This window comes from Manis pentadactyla, chromosome 8 (assembly GCF_030020395.1).
Source record: "Manis pentadactyla isolate mManPen7 chromosome 8, mManPen7.hap1, whole genome shotgun sequence".
Classification (NCBI taxonomy): domain Eukaryota; kingdom Metazoa; phylum Chordata; class Mammalia; order Pholidota; family Manidae; genus Manis; species Manis pentadactyla.
Genome location: NC_080026.1, coordinates 50,218,600 through 50,239,539, shown reverse-complemented (window position 1 = coordinate 50,239,539; position 20,940 = coordinate 50,218,600). Strand labels below are relative to the sequence as shown.

Below are 20,940 nucleotides of genomic sequence, written 5' to 3'. Positions count from 1 at the left end.
GTTCTGGCCTTTTAACTTCATTCAAGTTGAAACAGTTCCCTTCTTCCTTCCTTGTACTAGGAGTTGCAGTAGAGGTTTTTTAATATGTCATTTAATTCTAAGGCATAAGTAATATGTGTAAGGTGGCATTTACACCCATACCTGGCTACTAAAGCCAATGTTTTTTCAGCACCACTGCACTAAAGCATTTTTTTCTTAGACCATTCTCATAACATACCATCCTAGCATCTAGTTTTTCTTGTTGTTGAAAGACATAATGGCTTTCTTTATTTTCTAAACAGCTCTACTGAGATATGATTCAGATGCTATACCCATTCACCCATTTAAGTGTATAATTCAGTGGTTTCTAGTATATCCACAGAGTTGTATGTCCATCATCACAATTAATTTTAGAGTATTTTTATTACCTTGAAGGGAAACCTCACACCACTTAACCCTCACCCCTCAAACTCCCCATCTCCTCTAGCCCTAAGCAACTGCTAATGTAATCTCTGTCCTGTAGATTTCTTATTTTGGACTTTTCATATAAATGAAATCAGATATGTGATCTTTTGTGACTCTTCCTTCAACTACCATAACATTTTCAAGGTTCATTCCTGTTGTAGCTTGTATCAGTACTTCATTTCTTTTTATTGCTGAATAATATTCCATAAAATACCATCTTTTATTTGTTCATTCATGAGTTGAACATTTGGGTTCTGTTCACTTTACTTTTTGGCTATTATGAATTATGCTGCAATGAACATTTGTGTGGAAGTTTCTGTGTACATGTGTTTTCATTTATTTGGGTATGTACCTGGGAGTAGAATTGCTGGATCAGTTAGTAACTCTTGTGTTTAACCATTTGAGGACCTATCAGACTGTTTTAGAGAACAAGTGCATCATTTTACATTCCCACCATCAATATATAAGGGTCACAATTCCTCCATGTCTGTGACAATATTTGTTACTACCTGTGTTACTGATTATAGACATCCTGGTAGGTATTAAATTTCATATCATTGTGGTTTTGATTTGCATTTCTATAATGACTAATTATGTTTATGTTTTCATCATCATCATCTTTAGAGGAATGTCTATTCTTGTCCAGTTTTTAATTAGATTGTGTTTTTGTTGGTGAGTTGTAAGAGCTCTTTATACATTTTGGATAAAAAGACCTTAAGAGACATATTTGCAAATATTTTCTCCCTTTCTGTAGATTGTCCTGTTACTATCTTAATGGGGTCCTTTAAAGCACAAAAATGTTTGATTTTCATGAAGTCCGCCTTATTTAATATTTCTTTTGTTTGGGCTTTTGGTGTCATATATAAGAAATCACTGTTGAATCTAAGATCATGAAGATGTATTCCTATGTTTACTAAGAGCATTATGGTTTTATCACTTACATTCAATTCTGTAATCCATTTTGAATTGATTTTTGTTGTTGTTTTTTTGTTTTTTTGTTTTTTTTGTTATCATTAATCTACAATTACATGAAGAACATTATGTTTACTAGGCTCCTCCCTTCACCAAGAACCCCCCCCATACCCCATTATAGTCACTATCCATCAGCATAGAATCACTATTGTCTTCCCTGTGTTGCACAGCCCTCCCCATGCCCCCCTACATGCTAATTATACATGGTAATTGTAGTACCCCCTTGCTTTCCCCCGCCCCTTATCCCTCCCTTCTCACCCATCTTCCTCAGTCCCTTTCCCTTTGGTAACTGTTAGTCCATTTTTGGGTTCTGTGAGTCTGCTGCTGTTTTGTTCCTTCAGTTTTTCTTTATTATTATACTCCACATATGAGTGAAATCATTTGATACTTGTCTTTCTCTGCCTGGCTTATTTTACTGAGCATAATACCCTCTAGCTCCATCCATGTTGTTGCAAATGGTAGGATTTGTTTTCTTCTATGGCTGAATAATATTCCATTGTATATATGTACCACAGCTTCTTATCCATTCATTTACTGATGGACATTTAGGTTGCTTCCATTTCTTGGCTATTGCAAATAGTGCTGCAATAAACATGGGGGTGCATCTGTCTTTTTCAAACTGGAGTGCTGCATTCTTAGGGTAAATTCCTAGAAATGGAATTCCTGGGTCAAATGGTAAGTCTGTTTTGAGCTTTTTGAGGAAACTCCACACTGCTTTCCACAATGGTTGAACTAATTTACATTCCCACCATCAGTGTAGGAGGGTTCCCCTTTTTCCACAACCTCGCCAACATTTGTTTTTGTTTGTCTTTTGGATGGTAGGGATCCTTACTGGTGTGAGGTGATGTCTCATTGTGGTTTTAATTTGCATTTCTCTGATGACTAACGATGTGGAGCATCTTTTCATGTGTCTGTTGGCCATCTGAATTTCTTCTTTGGAGAATTGTCTGTTCAGCTCCTCTGCCCATTTTTTAATTGGATTATTTGCTTTTTGTTTGTTAAGGTGCATGAGCTCTTTATATATTTTGGATGTCAACCCTTTATCGGATCTGTCATTTATGAATATATTCTCCCATACTGTAGAGTACCTTTTTGTTCTATTGATGGTGTCCTTTGCTGTACAGAAGCTTTTCAGCTTGATGTAGTCCCACTTGTACATTTTTGCTTTTGTTTTCCTTGCCTGGGGAGATATGTTCATGAAGAAGTCACTCATGTTTATGTCCAAGAGATTTTTGCCTATGTTTTTTTCTCAGAGTTTTATGGTTGGTTTCATGACTTACATTCAGGTCTTTGATCCATTTTGAATTTACTTTTGTGTATGGGGTTAGACATTGCTCCAGTTTCATTCTCTTACATGTAGCTGTCTGGTTTTGCCAGCACCATCTTTTGAAGAGACTGTCATTTTCCCATTGTATGTCTATGGCTCCTTTATCGTATATTAATTGACCATATATGTTTGGGTTAATGTCTGGAGTCTCTATTCTGTTCCACTGCTCTGTGGGTCTGTTCTTGTGCCAGTACCAATTGTCCTGATTACTGTGGCTTTGTAGTAGAGCTTGAAGTTGGGGAGTGAGATCCCCCCTACTTTATTCTTCCTTCTCAGGATTGCTTTGACTATTCGGGGTCTTTGGTGTTTCCATATGAATTTTTGAACTATTTGTTCCAGTTCGTAGAAGAATGTTGTTGGTAATTTGACAGGGATTGCATCAAATCTGTTTATTGCTTTGGGCAGGATGGCCATTTTGACTATATTAATTCTTCCTATCCAAGAGCATGGGACGAGTTTCCATTTGTTGGTGTCCTCTTTAATTTCTCTTAAAAGTGTCTTGTAGTTTTCAGGGTATAGGTCTTTCACTTCCTTGGTTAGGTTTATTCCTAGGTATTTTATTCTTTTTGATGTAATTGTGAATTGAATTGTTTTCCTGATTTGTCATTCTTTTAGTTCATTGTTAGTGTATGGGAAAGCCACAGATTTCTGTGTGTTAATTTTGTATCCTGCAACTTTGCCGAATTCCGATATTCTAGTAGTTTTGGAGTGGAGCCTTTAGGGTTTTTTATGTACAATATCATGTCATCTGCAAATAGTGACAGTTTAACTTCTTCTTTACCAATCTGGATTCCTTGTATTTCTTTGTTTTGTCTAATTGCCATGGCTAGGACCTCCAGTACTATGTTGAATAACAGTGGGGAGAGTGGGCATCCCATTCTTGTTCCCGATCTCAGAGGAAAGGCTTTCAGCTTCTCACTGTTCAGTATGATGTTGGCTGTGGGTTTATCATATATGGCCTTTATTATGTTGAGATACTTGCCCTCTATACCCATTTTGCTGAGAGTTTTTATCATGAATGGATTTTGAATTTTTTTTTTTTTTGTAGATAATTATTTTTTATTGAAGGGTAGTTGACACACAGTATTACATTACATTAGATTCAGGTGTACAACACAGTGATTCAACATTTATATACATGATAATTCTAGGTACCAGCTGTCACCATACCAAGTTGTTATAATATTTTGACTATATTCCTTATGCTATACATTACATCCCGGTTACTTATTTATTTTACAATTGGAAATGTGTACTTTTTTTTTTGTGTGTGTGTGTGTGTGTGTGAGGGCATTTCTCATATTTATTGATCAATTGGTTGTTAACAACAATAAAATTCTGTATAGGGGAGTCAATGCTCAATGCACAATCATTAATCCACACCTAGCCTAATTTTCATCAGTCTCCAATCTTCTGAAGCATAATGAACAAGTTCTTACATGGAGAACAAATTCTTACATAGTGAATAAGTTACATGGTGAACAGTACAAGGGCAGTCATCACAGAAACTTTTGGTTTTGCTCATGCTTTATGAACTATAAACAGTTCAAATATGAATACTCATTTGATTTTTATACTTGATTTATATGTGGATACCACATTTCTCTCTTTATTATTATTATTTTTAATAAAATGCTGAAGTGGTAGTTAGATACAAGATAAAGGTAGAAAACATAGTTTAGTGTTGTAAGAGAGCAAATGTAGATGATCAGGTGTGTGCCTGTAGACTATGTGTTAATCCAAGCTAGACAAGGGCAATAAAACATCCACGTATGCAGAAGATTTCTCTCAGAACAGGGGGGGTGAGGTTCTAAGCCTCACTTCTGTTGATCCCCAATTTCTCACCTGATGGCCCCCCTGCAACTGTGCCTGTCTTAGGTTGTTCCTCCCTTGAGGAATCTTACCCGTCTCTGGCTAACCAGTCATCTTCCGGAGCCATACAAGGAAATGTAAAGTTGGTAAGTGAGAGAGAAGCCTTATTGTTTGAAAAGGTTAGCTTTTTACTTCTTTGCATATTTATGCCCTGTGGCTTCTATGCCCAGCATTTGTCTTGAGGTATCTTTACCACTTGGAAGAATTATGATACTCGGTTAAATTTGATATGAGGCACGAATTCTATTTAAGGGTTGTAATTAGGAAGGAAGAAGAAAAGCTATAGAAGTAGCAGGCGGAATAAAACATTGGAAGATTGATTATTTCTTTGACATATCTTCTTGTAGAGTAACTTCAGCATGTATGGGTTTTAAACTACTAATTAAATTGCGCACACACATTAACATAATGGGAGTATAGTTACATAACCAAAGCATACCTGTAATTACCAGCCATCTCCAGTGAAACCAAGAAAACCAGTTAGGCACCTTAGGCATTTGTGAAAGCTTATCTATGATATGGTGGATATTGTCCAACTGAACTTGGACAGTCTGAGAGAAATCAGACAATTTAAAACAACCCATTCCTGGGGACTGTTCACATCCCATATGTTCTTTTAACAGTAAATAGTCTGTAGTTGTAAGATTTTGGAGCACTACAATTTGCACTTCTCCTAATTCTTGTTTTAGTTCCAACAGTATAGATCCAGTCCAATTTGTTGTTTTACTGTATGCACAGGCCAATTTAGATTATCTTCTTCTTCATTCCCATGGCAAGTCCAGGAACTGGTGGGATGAGTGCATCTACAGCTGTAGCAGTGCATGGGTCTTTGTTGGGGTTTTTTGATGATCATCTTCTGGCATGAGTCTTCCCGAGAGTGCTGATGTTGGAAGTTCTTTTTCATATCGTATCTTAGTTCATTTTCGGGGTAGCCCAATTAGGCTTTGATCCTCTGTATAAACATAAACAGGCCCTTTGCCTACACTTTTATATGCCCTTTATACCCTTGTGTAGGACTCATTGGAGTTCTCCACACAGGGACTGCCTTTTTTTTTTTTTTTGGTATCATTAATCTACACTTACATGACGAATATTATGTTTACTAGGCTCCTCCCTATTCCATGTCCCCCCTATAAACCCCTTTACAGTCACTGTCCATCAGCATAGCAAATGTTGTAGAATCACTCCTTGCCTTCTCTGTGTTGTACAGCCCTCCCCTTTCTCCCACCCCCCCATGCATGCTAATCTTAATACCCCCCTTCTTCTCCTCCCCTTGTCCCTCCCTACCCACCCATCCTCCCCAGTCCCTTTCCCTTTGGTACCTGTTAGTCCATTCTTGAGTTCTGTGATTATGCCGCTGTTTTGTTCCTTCAGTTTTTCCTTTGTTCTTATATTCCACAGATGAGTGAAATCATTTGGTATTTCTCTTTCTCCACTTGGCTTGTTTCACTGAGCATAATACCCTCCAGCTCCATCCATGTTGCTGCAAATGGTAGGATTTGCCCTTTTCTTATGGCTGAGTAGTATTTCATTGTGTATATGTACTACATCTTCTTTATCCATTCATCTATAGATGGGCATTTAGGTTGCTTCCAATTCTTGGCTATTGTAAATAGTGCTGTGATAAACATAGGGGTGCATTGGTCTTTCTCATACTTGATTGCTGCATTCTTAGGGTAAATTCCTAGGAGTGCAATTCCTGGGTCAAATGGTAAGTCTGTTTTGAGCATTTTGATGTACCTCCATACTGCTTTCCACAATGGTTGAACTAATTTACATTCCCACCAGCAGTGTAGGAGGGTTCCCCTTTCTCCACAGCCTCGCCAACATTTGTTGTTGTTTGTCTTTTGGATGGCAGCCATCCTTACTGGTGTGAGGTGATACCTCATTATAGTTTTAATTTGCATTTCTCTGATAATTAGCAATGTGGAGCATCTTTTCATGTGTCTGTTGGCCATCTGAATTTCTGTTTTGGAGAACTGTCTGCTCAGTTCCTCTGCCCATTTTTTAATTGGATTATTTGTTTTTTGTTTGTTGAGGCGTGTGAGCTGTTTATATATTCTGGACGTCAAGCCTTTATCGGATGTGTCATTTTCAAATATATTCTCCCATACTGTAGGGTTCCTTTTTGTTCTATTGATGGTGTCTTTTGCTGTACAGAAGCTTTTCAGTTTAATGTAGGCCCACTTGTTCATTTTTGCTGTTGTTTTCCTTGCCCGGGTAGATATGTTCAAGAAGAGGTCACTCATGTTTATGTCTAAGAGGTTTTTGCCTATGTTTTCTTTCAAGAGTTTAATGGTTTCATGACTTACATTCATGTCTTTGATCAATTTTGAGTTTACTTTTGTATATGGGGTTAGACAGTGGTTCAGTTTCATTCTCCTACATGTAGCTGTCCAGTTTTGCCAGCACCATCTGTTGAAGAGACTGTCATTTCCCCACTGTATGTCCATGGCTCCTTTATCAAACATTAATTGACCATATATGTTTGGGTTAATGTCTGGATTCTCTAGTTTGTTCCATTGGTTTGTGGCTCTGTTCTTGTGCCAGTACCAAATTGTCTTGATTACTATGGCTTTATAGTAGAGCTTGAAGTTGGGGAGTGACATCCCCCCTACTTTATTCTTCTTTCTCAGGATTGCTTTGGCTATTCGGGGTCTTTGGTGTTTCCATATGAATGTTTGAATTATTTGTTCCAGTTCATTGAAGAATGTTGCTGTTAGTTGCATAGGGATTGCATCAAACCTGTATATTGCTTTGGGCAAAATGGCCATTTTGACGATATTAATTCTTCCTAGCCACGAGCATGGGATGAGTTTCCATCTGTTAGTGTCCCCTTTAATTTCTCTTAAGAGTGAGTTGTAGTTTTCAGAGTATAAGTCTTTCACTTCTTTGGTTAGGTTTATTCCTAGGTATTTTATTTTTTTTGATGCAATTGTGAATGGAGTTGTTTTCCTGATTTGCCTTTCTGTTGGTTCATTGTTAGTGTATAGGAAAGCCACAGATTTCTGTGTGTTGATTTTGTATCCTGCAACGTTGCTGTAATCCGATATCAGTTCTAGTAGTTTTGGGGTGGAGTCTTTAGGGCTTTTTATGTACAGTATCATGTCATCTGCAAATAGTGACAGTTTAACTTCTTCTTAACCGATCTGGATTCCTTGTATTTTTTTGTTTTGTCTGATTGCCGTGGCTAGGACCTCCAGTAATATGTTAAATAACAGTGGGGAGAGTGGGCATCCCTGTCCAGTTCCCGATTTCAGAGGAAATGCTTTCAGCTTCTCGCTGTTCAATATAATGTTGGCTGTGGGTTTATCATAGATGGCCTTTATTATGTTGAGGTACTTGCCCTCTATTCCCATTTTGCTGAGAGTTTTTATCATGAATGGATGTTGAACTTTGTCAAATGCTTTTTCAGCATCTAGGGAGATGATCATGTGGTTTTTGTCTTTCTTTTTGTTGATGTGGTGGATGATGTTGATGGACTTTCGAATGTTGTGCCATCCTTGCATCCCTGGGATGAATCCCACTTGGTCATGGTGTACGATCCTTTTGATGCATTTTTGAATTCGGTTTGCTAAAATTTTGTTGAGTATTTTTGCATCTATGTTCATCAGGGATATTGGTCTGTAGTTTTCTTTTTTCGGTGATGTCTTTGCCTGGTTTTGGTATTAGGGTGTTCTTAGCTTCATAGAATGAGTTTGGAAGTATCCCCTCCTCCTCTATTTTTTGGAAAACTTGATGGAGAGTGGGTATTATGTCTTCCCTGTATGTCTGATAAAATTCCGAGGTAAATCCATCTGTCCCGGGGGTTTTGTTCTTTGGTAGTTTTTTGATTACCGCTTCAATTTTGTTGCTGGTAATTGATCTGTTTAGATTTTCTGTTTCTTTCTGGGTCAGTCTTGGAAGGTTGTATTTTTCTAGGAAGTTGTCCATTTCTCCTAGGTTTCCCAGCTTGTTAGCACATAGTTTTTCATAGTATTCTCTAATAATTCTTTGTATTTCTGTGTGGTCCGTCGTGATTTTTCCTTTCTCGTTTCTGATACTGTTGATTTGTGTTGACTCTCTTTTCCTCTTTATAAGTCTGGCTAGAGGCTTGTCTATTTTGTTTATTTTCTCGAAGAACCAGCTCTTGGTTTCATTGATTTTTGCTATTGTTTTATTCTTCTCAATTTTATTTATTTCTTCTCTGATCTTTATTATGTCCCTCCTTCTGCTGACCTTAGGCCTCATTTGTTCTTCTTTTTCCAATCTCGATAATTGTGACATTAGACCATTCATTTGGGCTTGTTCTTCCTTTTTTAAATATGCTTGGATCGCTATATACTTTCCTGTTAAGACTGCGTTTGCTGTGTCCCACAGAAGTTGGGGCTTAGTGTTGTTGTTGTCATTTGTTTCCGTATATTGCTGGATCTCCATTTTGATTTGGTCATTGATCCATTGATTATTTAGTCGCGTGTTGTTTAGCCTCCATGTGTTTGTGAGCCTTTTTTCTTTCTTTGAACAGTTTATTTCTAGTTTAATGCCTTTGTGGTTTGAAAAGTTGTTTGGTAGGATTTCAATCTTTTGGAATTTTCTGAGGCTCTTTTTGTGGCCAGTATTTGGTGTATTCTGGAGAATATTCCATGTGCACTTGAGAAGAATGTATATTCTTTGCTTTTGGATGTAGAGTTCTATAGATGTCTATTAGGTCCATCTGCTCTACTGTGTTTGTCAGTGCTTCCATGTCCTTACTTATTTTCTGCCCAGTTGTTCTATCCTTTGGGGTGAGTGGTGTGTTGAAGTCTCCTAGAATGAATGCATTGCAGTCTATTTCCCCCTTTAGTTCTGTTAGTATTTGTTTCACATATGCTGGTGCTCCTGTGTTGTGTGCATATATATTTAGAATGGTTATATCCTCTTGTTGGACTTAGCCCTTTATCATTATGTAGTGTCCTTCTTTATGTCTTTTTACTTTCTTTGTTTTGAAGTCTATTTTGTCTGATATTAGTACTGCAACCCCTGCTTTCTTCTCGCTGTTGTTTGCCTGAAATATGTTTTTCCATCCCTTGACTTTTACTCTGTACATGTCTTTGGGTTTGAGGTGAGTTTCTTGTAAGCAGCATACAGATGGGTCTTGCTTTTTTTATCCATTCTATTACTCTGTTTCTTTTGATTGGTGCATTCAGTCCATTAACATTTAGGGTGACTATTGAAAGATATGTACTTATTGCCATTGAAGGCTTTAAATTCGTGGTTACCAAAGGTTCAAAGTTAGCCTCTTTAGTATCTTATTGCCTAACTTAGCTAGCTTACTGAGGTGTTATTTACACTGTCTGTAGATTCTTTTCTTCTCTCCCTTCTTATTCCTCCTCCTCAATTCTTCATATGTTGGGTGTTTTGTGCTGTGCTCTTTCTAGGAGTGCTCCCATGTAGAGCAGTCCCTGTAATTTGTCCTGTAGAGGTGGTTTGTGGGAAGCAAATTTCCTCAGCTTTTGTTTGTCTGGGAATTGTTTTAACCCTCCTTCATATTTGAATGATAGTCGTGCTGGATACAGTATCCTTGGTTCAAGGCCCTTGTGTTTCATTGCGTTAAATTTATCATGCCATTCTATTCTGGCCTGTAGGGTTTCTATTGAGAAGTCTGATGATAGCCTGATGGGTTTTCCTTTATAGGTGACCTTTTTCCTCTCTCTAAGTGCATTTAAAACTCATTTCTTGTCCTTTATCTTTGCCATTTTAATTATGTGTCTTGGTGTTGTCCTTCTTGGGTCCCTTCTGTTGGGGGTTCTGTCTATTTCCGTGGTCTGTTCGATTATTTCCTCCCCTAGTTTGGTAAAGTTTTCAGCAATTATTTCTTCAAATACAGTTTCTATCCCTTTTCTTTCTCTTCTTCTTCTGGTACCCATATAATGCGGATATTGTTCCTTTTGGATTGGTCACTCAGTTCTCTTAATTTTGTTTCATTCCTGTATATCCTTTTATCTCTCGCTATGTCAGTTTCTATGCGTTCCTGTTCTGTGGTTTCTATTCCATCAATGGCATCTTGCATCTTATCCATTCTGCTTATAAATCCTTCCCGAGATAGTTTCATTTTTGCAATCTCCTTCCGGACGTCATCCCTTAGCTCTTGCATATTTCTCTGCTGCTCCATCAGCATGGTTATGACCTTTATTTTGAATTCTTTTTCAGGGAGATTGGTTTGGTCTATCTCCCCCGATTCCTTGTCAGGGGAGGATGTCTGGGTTAGTCTGGTCTGTATCAAATTCTTTTGCCTTTTCATGGTGATAGAGGTATTTGTGGGGAGCTGGTGTATGTGTTGGCTGGGAGAACGGCCCTTCTTGCTGGTTTGTGGCCTTCCTCTCCTGTAAGAACAGCGACCCCTAGTGGCTTGTGCTGGGCAGCTGTGCGCAGACGGGGTTTCTCATTCTTGCCCGGCAGCTGTGAAAGAAGTTCTGCCCTGCTGCCTCAGGCTGCTACTCCACTATGGCGGTCCCCCGTCAGAGGGGAAACGGGCGGGAGGCTGTTTATATCTGTTAGGGGCCTCTGAGCTGCGCTGCTGCCCAGGGGGTTAGAGTGTCCAGAGTTCCCCGGGATTCCCAGATACTGCGCTATGTTTCCTGGGATGATTCCGTCCAGCCATGGGGTCCGTGTCCCTTTAAGACTTTCAAAAAGCACTTGCTTTTCTTTGTCCCAGATGCGCTGGCTGCAGGGACCTGCTCACAGGTTTTACTGTCCTGTTTCCCTAGTTTCCAGCACCCCACGCATGCACTGTGTCTGTGCTCTGGTGCGGATGGCTAGGGCTGAGTGTTTAGCAGTCCTGGGCTCCCTCTCCGTCCCTGCTCCAACTCCTCTCCTCCTGCTGGGAGCTGGTGTGAGGGGCGCTCGGGTCCCGCCAGGCCATGGCTTGTATTTTACCCCCTTCACAAGGTGCTGGGTTCTTGCAGGTGTAGATGTAGTCTGGCTGTTGTCCTCTATCTTCTGGTCTCTCTTTTAGGAATAGTTGTATTTGTTGTATTTTCAAAACTGTATATAGTTTTGGGAGGAGATTTCCGCTGCTCTACTCCCGCCGCCATCTTGGCTCCCTAGCCAGTTTGAGTTGATTTTTGTGTATGATTTGAGGTTGTGGTCCAATGTAATTCTTTTGCCTATATTTATCAATTGTCTTATTACCATGTATTGAAAAGTCTATTTCTATCCCCAGGAACTTTTCCTGGCACCCTTGTTGAAAATCAACTGACCATACATGTAAGGATTATTATTGGCCTTTCAATTCTATTCTTTTGATTAGTTACCCATCCTTATGCCGGTATCACACTGTCTTTATTATAGTTGCAAAGTAAGTTTTGAAATTAGGAACTGTGGGTCCTCTAACTTACTTTAACTATTCTGAGTTCCTTACATTTCCATGTTGATTATCCATTTCTGCAAAAAGGACAGCTGGAATATTGATAAGGATTGTGCTGAATTTAGTAGATAAGTTTGGAAAAAAATGATGTCTTACAATATTAAGTTTTCTAATCCACAAACATGGGATGTCTTTCTACTTAAATGGATTTTCTGTGATTTCTTTTGATAATGTTTTGTCGTTCAGTGTACAAGAATTGTACTTCTTTTAAAAATTTATCCCTAAGAATTTATTCCTTTAGATGCTTTTACAATTGAAAATGTATTCTTAATTCATTTCAGATTGTTCACTGCTAGTATATAGAAATACAATAGATTTTTGCACATTGGTTTTATATTGTGTAAACTTTCTGAATGTTTATTAGTTCTTACAGTTTTTATTGGATTCCTTAGGAATTTCTGTATACAAGATAATATCATCTATGAATAAAAGTCTGCTTTTCCCTTTCTGATCTAGTTGCCTTTTATTTCTTTTTCTTGGCTAATTGTCCTGGCTGGAATTTCCAGTACAATGTTGATTAGTAGTGGTGAGAGTGGACATCATTGCCTTGTTTCTGATCTTATGGGAAAACATTCAGTTTTTCACTATTAATGCATTTGATGACATTAGTTTTAGATGTTTCATAAATAGCCTATATCAGGTTCAGGAAGTTCTCTTCTCATCTCAGTTTGTTGAATGTTTTCATCATGGAAGTGTATTGGATATTTTAAAATGCTTTTTCTGTATCTATTGACATGATCATGTAGTTTTTGTCAGTGTCTTTTTTGACATATTTTTTTCTGAGTAATATAGCATGTTTTACAGTTAAAGTGCCAAGGGTAGAAGCCAGATGACTATATTAAGTTAGATTTCATTGTTAAGCAACATCTTGGTATAGCCACTTTTAGTTTTCCTGGTAGGTAGTTCATTATTATTAGTTTTACTTAGGGTTGAATAGGAACTGAGATATGACATGCTAACATATTCACAAAAGGTACATTTATAGTTCACAATATGACTTTATTCATTTATATGCAGTAAATTGTAGTTGGCCAACTTCCTTCTCTTGTCCTTCATGATAGTGCATTTTCCTAATTTTATTCCTTCTCAGTGTCCTTTGGTTGTTCAACATCTACAGTCTGGAGTGCCCCTGATCTTGGTCTTTGGCCCTTTTCTCTTCCCTGGATACCAGCTCTTGCGAGGTGATCTCATTCCTAGCTTTAAGTACCATACATGTATTGATGAGTAAATCTGTTTCTCCAATTTTGACCTCTCTCTGGACTTCAGGCTCATGTATCCAGCACTTACCCTCACTTCCCCCTGGATAATATGTCTAATAGTCACAGCAAATGGATTACCACCCATGGAGGTCTCTCAGTTGACTTCCCTAAATCTGTAGCTACTCCAATTTTCTCCTGAATAGTAAGCAGTCCCAATAGTCACAGCAAATGGATTACCACCCATGGAGGTCTCTCAGTTGACTTCCCTAAATCTGTAGCTACTCCAATTTTCTCCTGAATAGTAAGCAGTCCCACCACCAATCCAGTTGCCAAAGCTCCAAAATCAAGGTGTTTGCATTGGTTGCTCTTTCCCTCCCTACTCTCAGCTTCAATCCACCAACAAGTCCTATAAATTCTACCCCAAAACATACCTCAAACTTATCCATATCCACCACTACTGCTCTAGCCCAAGACACTGTTAATTCTCAACTGCAATATCTTCCTCACTTGTCTTCCTTCTATTCTTGCTGTACTTCACCACATTCTATTCCTCACGCAGTAGGCAGAGATATTTTTAAAAACCGAAATCAGATCATGTGCTCCCCCTCACCCCTCTCCTTGAAAATCCTGCTAGATTCACATTATTCTTAGCATGAAATCCAAGCTCCTTACTTTGGCTTATAAAGCCTTATGTATTTTGGACCCTGCCTGCCTTGCTGATTTCCCTTCCTCTCACGCTCCCTTTGCTCTTTGACTCCAGCTTTATGAACTTTCTTTCTTTTCCTCATAGGAAAAGGCATTAAATATTTCATAGTTTCATAGGCATTAAATGCCTAAGGAGTTCAAAAGAAGAGCGTTTATTTCTGGTTTAGGAAATCATGGGAAATTGCAAGTTGAAGGAAGGATATGAATAAGCCTTCAATGAGGTCTTCTTCAGTGGTGCAAAAGAATATTCTGGGGGAGTGGGAGGATCATGCCCAGAATTTGTGCTAGAGCCAGAGAAGGTCTTTTGCCTACAGCAGCGTAAGGCAGGGTCTTTCAGTTCTTTCCACCAAAGTGCCCCTGAAGGCATAAGACAGTGAGTATCTTCTCCTGCCTGCTCCACACCCCTGCTTTCCAAGACCTGGAGGACATAGGATGAGTTAGCCTATGGCAATGGTTAATTAAAAACAACACATATTTTATCTTAAAACTTTTTCATTCTTTCTCATAATATGCCCTTTTGTTTTGATAATAAGGCAATATTTTTTATTATCTCAACTTGTATTATTGATCTTTTCCTCCAATATTTGAGTAAATGAGAAGTTGCTTAGTCTGTCTTTCCTGTGGCTTTGCAGACCCTTGGACAGTGCACCCCAAAGAATATTCTTCATGAGAGAAGGGACGAGAAACTGGAGACATTTATTGATTGAATGACCATAAGGCCAGGGGAGAAAGAAAAACCAAAAGAGGACTCCAGGGTTTCAAGCTTAGGAGAGTTAGGGAATGGTAGGGTCATTAGCAGATACAGGGAGGCTAGGAAAAAGACAGAGCTCACTTGCAGCCACTATCATGAGTAAGTATTATTTGCAGATACAACTTAAAATGTTTTGAAAATATATGAATCACATCAGGTGTATAAAGTTATTATTATCCTTGGGGCTTGGACTAGTGCATTCCCTGTCTGTCCTTATAGATCCTCATGGAAACCTTAAGATGCTGGTATAATTATACCTGTTTTGCAGGTAAGGAGGTTGAGGATTATAGTAGTGGTTCTCAGTTGGGTGGGGTGGGGGGCTGCTCCCCAGGATGCATCTGACAATGTCTGGAGGCATTTCTCACTGTCATGACCGAAGGCAGAGTTGCCACTGGCATCGACGGGGTGGAGGCCAGGGATTCGGCTAAACATCCTACAGCACACTGGACAGCCTCTGCAGCAAAGATTATCTGGCTCAAAATGTCAGGAGTGCCAATGTCAGACCAGACGTTGAGGAATCTTGGGTATGAAGGATTAAGTGACTTGCCCACAGCAATGTAGCTAGTAAATAGCAAAGCCCAGCTTTGTTGTTCAGACTGTACAGGTCTGCCTCCCAAGGTCACAAAACAAGAAAAGCTAAAAGTCTGAGCTATTAAATACAGAGATATCAAGAACATTTTCACAGTGGAGGTGATATTTTAAAAATAAGCATCCAATCATATTGGTTGCTGGTGATATTTTTGATTTTGTTATTATTAAGTCTTGCTGTGGGACATTATTCATCCATCTCGGATGCTAGTAAGATTGCTTTTGTTGTTTATTTCAGGTGTCATTCTGACAGAAGACCAACCTGTGGCACCCATGTCATCTGCCTCACCTTGTATCAAAACAGAAACCATGACCATGTCAGCAGTTCCAGTGAAACCAGCTTTGGCAGAAACTCTAATCAGTGATAAAGGGAAAGGACAAGGAGGCAAGGGGCAGCAGCCTTTCTGCCACAGATCCGAGGGTGGCTTAGTAGATAAAGAAGCTTTGAAGAAGTTGCCACACCTGTCTCTGTCTCAGTATGACTTACTAGAAACAGATGTTTCTTTCCAGCCTTGGGGCAGTGAGAATTCAGTCCTGATTCCAGAATCTGTGAATTATGCCCAGGGCTCCATCAGGGGGCAGCTGCAAAGTAAGTCACCTCAGGAAAGCCTGAGCAGTAGCTGCCCTCAGTGTAACACTGTTATTGCATGTGAGCCAGTGGACATGCCCCACCAGGGGCACCCACCCTTGAACCAGGAAGCGGATTACTCAGACAGTGAGGTAGCTGTTACTCTTATTGATACTTCTCAGCCTGGAGACCCACTGAGTCTCCATGAACCCATTAAAATCGTCATCACCATGAGCAGTATCCCGAATTCCATGACGGACTTGGAAAGCTCGCTCCACCTGAAGGTGATTGGCACTGAGAGAACAGGTTTAAGGTCTGATGCTGAGCCAGCTCTCCCAGGGGTGGCCAGTCCTCCTAACATGGAGCAGATAAGAATTCCTGTCATCACTCTCGAGCTGTCTGAGGATGGGGGAGGAAGCAGGATGTGTACTGAAGGGAACGGCAGTGACAGGACTCCAGAGAGACTGATGGTGGAGATATCCTCCAACCAGTGTTCTGGCTATGGGTCTGGGGAGGGGGGAAATGTCACAAAGGACTGTAGTCCTTCCCCAGGAGGCCACTGTGACACAACCCCTTCACTCGCTCCTAATGTGATCTCCAGGTCTGAGCCGGTGAAGGAAGCCCAGGCTAACCTTGACCCATCATCTTGTAAAACCAGCCATGAAAAGAGACATGCCCGGGTCCTCAGTGTGGACAGTGGGACAGATGTCTTCTCAAGCAGAAGTTCCACAGATATTAACGATAAAGAGAAAACAATACCAACTTCCAAATCTGATCTGGAGGCTAAAGAAGGACAGATGCCAAATGAATCCAACTTCCTGGAATTTGTCTCCCTGTTAGAATCAATTAATACTTCCAAAGTGGTGGCATCCAATGGAAGGAATGGCTCAGCAGAGCAGAGCAAAGAAAGCGGGCTTCTCAGAGGTACTATTTTTGCTGATGATATGAAGGTGGCAATACATCTCTTTGTTGTTTGCCTTCTGTGGTGTGACTTTGCAAATGGTGGGACAGCTTAATGGGCAGCTGTTCGCTGCATGCAGTGCTAAACTATGTGATGAGTATGCATTAAGATTGGCTGCTCCACCAGGAAACTTAAGGCATAGTGATGAATGTTGGGCTTCCGTACAAGGCAAGAATATTTCCAAGGAAATAAGCCATGGTATTTTACCACATTAACAAGAACTCACAAGAGATGTCTCTTCCTTTGTAGAATAGATGCATTCTGGGAAGGCTCTTTGTAGAGCAAATTTCTGTTAAGTGAATCTACTTTTCTGTTGAATTACATTATACAATCCTGTATGTATAATTCCCTAGTTACCCCAAGTTGTAAATATACCAAACACAGCTCTTAATTTATGCCAGGCACTGTCCTAAGCACTTTATATATATTAACAAGGATGATTGTCCACTGTGGTTTGCCTGAGAGGGTCCTCATTTACTCTTGATTTGCCCACATAATTAATAGCAGCACCACCTTTCACTCAAATTGTTCCCAGTCTGAACAATATAGTTACTCTCATATTAGCTCATTTATTCCTAATATAATTTCATGTTATGGAGACTATTATCATTTCTTATTTGCATCAGAAGTTTTCACTAACTTTCTCAAGTTAATCTAGCAAGTCCAGCAAGTACCAGAATTGAGTTTTAGTCCCAGGCAGTCTTGCTTCTGAGTCAATGCTCATAAAAAATAAATTATATTTCCTGTATGAATATAAGGTTTTCAGGTTACTGAGTATCTCTGAGCTCAATTTCCTCACTGACATAAGAATGGTACTGAACTAGAGTTTTTAGAAAGTTGTTTAATTGTCCATATTTCAATGATTTTTTTAGTACATCATTGATACCTGTATTTCTAATGTGATAGTGTCTGTATCGTAGGACTGCTTGCCAGCAGTTGTGGTTACAAAGAACAGCATGTTTTCTTTGCTGTAGTTGATGGCGTTTCTTAGTGCTGGGATTGTCCCATTGTTGTTCTGTACTCTCTTGTTTCTCTTATCTTTCCAGTGCTCTGCCAAAAGGATTGCTCTGCATGCTGATTGGTCTGCATTAAACATTCATTAAGTTTGAGTCTTTAAATTATGTGAGATGAATGTATTCTCTATTTTACTCTGTCTATATATCTAAAATCTTGCATATAAAATAATATGAACAGGAAAGATTCAGTTGAGCTTTATCATGAGCACAGGCAGGATGCAGTGTGTTGGTTATTTTGAGATACACAGCTTTCTGACAGATTTGAGTGTTCATCATCTATTTAACATCAAGGTTCATGCATGTAGACCAGCACTGTCCACTAGGACTTCCTGCAGTGATGGTAATATCTCTCATCTGCTCTTTGATACAGTAGCCATTAGCTACATAGCTGTTAAATACTGGAAATGAGATTGTGCAGCTGAAAAACTGAGTTTTTAATTTTATCGAATTTTTATTTAAGTACCCGCATGTGGCTCATGACTACCTACCATATTGGTCAGCACTGATCCAGATGATATGCACTGATCCAGATGATATGTGTTTCTTCCTAGAAAGCTGTGTGTGGTGCACAGAGCACTGGCTTTGAAACCTGATAGCCCAGGGCCAAATTTGGTTTTGCAGTACCTGCTGGGTGAGCTTGGACAACTTACCAAATCCGTCTGAGTCACAGCTTATTCAGTAAAGCAGGAATAATATGTTACAGAGAGACTGTGAGGATTAAAGAAGGAAATTATGTGAAAAGTCTGGTTATTTGATGAATTTCAGCCTTCTCTTCTGATTTTCTCCTCAGGCCATATATTAGATTTATTTGGCTTGTCTACTTAAGTTTCTGCTCTTAACTTTTTCAGTGAGCCATTGTTCAGGACAGTGTTAAATTGTGAATCTGGGGGTGTACAAAGAGGTATGGGTGCTAAGAAGTTTTCTATGGAAAGGAACAGGCTTGGTTGTTGGGACTTGCAGATCAGCACAGAGTGGGGACTTGAAGGGGATTTTCTGCCTCTTCCAGGACAGGACACAGGTTTTAACTGAAGGTGAAGGACAAAGGCAGTAGGTCTTTTAGTTCTTGGTAAGCAGCCATTGCCAAATGTAGCAAATGAGATGGTTTTTCACTGGTGCCTTATATCTTTGATTGGTAATATCTTCTTGCCTCTCTATTACTAAATAATAATTTATTACTTATTGTAAACTAAAAACCCAATTTTGGGGTGTATTTATAAAACAACATGACCATGACTGTGTTTAATGTTATCAGCAGCCTAGGGAATAGTGGGTAAAATTGCAATATTTCCATACTCTTTCACCTGGCTTTAGTGCATCTCCACTCAAGAGGTGTTTCTAACCGGTGGAGAGAAATAGTTCATCTCCATATCAATAGGTAATTGCATGGGCAAGGGAGGGCTTATCTGGAACAGAGAGGTTGGGTGAGGGCCTCTTTTGCAGCCGGGTCACAAGAGACTCAGGAGAGCAGAAGTGAACTGCTTGTAGGAAGTAAATGGGTTTCTCCTACTTTATTTCTCCCTTTGACTGATTTCGGTTTCAAAGGTATTTTGCCCCAGGATTTCCCCCCTGGAGTTACAGGCCTGTTCCCTAATCTGTCCCTGCTTGATAGTGAAACAGTGCATGAGCTTGGACATGATTGCAGAGAGATATGTGATTCCCCAGGTCCCCCTGGGGAACTCCTTTGCCAGTACAGGCCATTTCCACAGAGGGCTTTATGTCTTTAGACGTTGGGGGTATCCTAAGGAGCGAGGCTGTGGGAAACCACACACTTACCAAAAGCCCTTAAAACCATGTTTTTGTTTTGTTTTGTTTCAGTAGAGCTTAATTTTACTTTGTGGAAATTAACAAAGACCACTCAAATGAGAAGCAAGGGCTGTTATTCAGAGCATGCTATAATAGCAAGGGAGTCAGCCACTGTTACTTGCATTTTGGCAAAGAATGAAAGGCAGGCAGAGGAGTGGGAAAGCCTTGTAGTGGAAAAAAAGGAAGCTTCAGGTACATTATGATTAGAGGCTCTGACCTGGGGCTGTGGGAGGTGGGCTCACTCAAGCATCCTCTGTGTTGGTTAGGAGGCACACTGAGCTTGGTCTAGTTGGTTGGCTTTCTCTGGTCAGAAGCAGGAACACAGTTAGGGAGGCTGTCAGTAAGTCATCAAGTCCTGGCCATTCTGGACTGATTGTTATAGGGCTTCTTGTTGGGCTCTGGAAGACTACTGGAAGTCTAAGGATAAAAAGCTTATATACATAAGGATATGATTATACCCCAAGGAAACTAACCTAATTTTACTTTTTTGGACCTGGGCAGGTCTTGGTGGGTTTTCTAAATTAGCATGTCTTGATAGGGCCTGTGGGTTCAAACCACTCTGTTGTGTTCTTCTCTCAGACAAAAATTTACTCAGGAGATAGTCATCAGTATCTTTGGTCTTGAGAATACAGTGGTCATTGTGACCCTAGAAGTGGCTGTTGGGGTTTCTCTTCAAACCAGGGAGGGCTGACCTTTAGGACTGGATTTCATTTGGTATGATGGTGTAAGCTAAGACCCTTGTTATGGTCTATTACTTAAAGAGGATTCTAAAAACTCACGAACAAAAAAACCTCTTTTTTTTTTGAAGGGACTGATTTTGAAGGGACTGATTCTATCTTTAGTTTGAAATTTAGATTTGGAGAATGAGTGAGAAGGAAATATTGATAAGATTTTTAAATGGTAAAGGGGACCTTGCTCCGAAGTAGATAGGTTTCTTTATATAGTTTCTTTTTTATCTGATGCTGTCCATTTATGAGTTATAAAACTTTCAGACCTAACTAATCTAAATGGGTAATTTTCAGCTGGCTAAACCAGTGGTCACTGGAGTTATTGTAAGAAAGTTCCCGAATCTCTACACAAAGTAGTTGGTTTTATAAATGTCTAAATAATGCCTCTAACATATATGCATATGCACTCTGTTTTTCAAATATATGTACATACTTTTGTTAGGGGGGCACTGTTTATTTTCCTCAGTTGTCCCCACTGATGCCGGGGTTCTTGTTCACGAAGCCGAAGAATGAGCTTCACAAACAGTCAAGGTAGGAGAGCAAGGTACAGGCTTTTATTTAGAGATAAAGTGAGAGAATAGAGCTCCTGGCTCATGCCAGGAGGGGACAAGAGAGCCCTAGT

The 20,940-nt window shown here is 39.6% G+C and overlaps 1 protein-coding gene across 1 annotated transcript in view; it reads left to right on the top strand.

Moving 5' to 3' along the window:
- Positions 1 to 20,940, top strand: part of PCNX2 (pecanex 2) — a 388,374-nt gene that overhangs the window by 48,061 nt on the left and 319,373 nt on the right. The window contains exon 5 of the mRNA XM_057505727.1: positions 15,481 to 16,734. Coding sequence (XP_057361710.1) covers positions 15,481 to 16,734 — 1,254 coding nt within the window. The remainder of the gene's footprint in view (positions 1 to 15,480; positions 16,735 to 20,940) is intronic.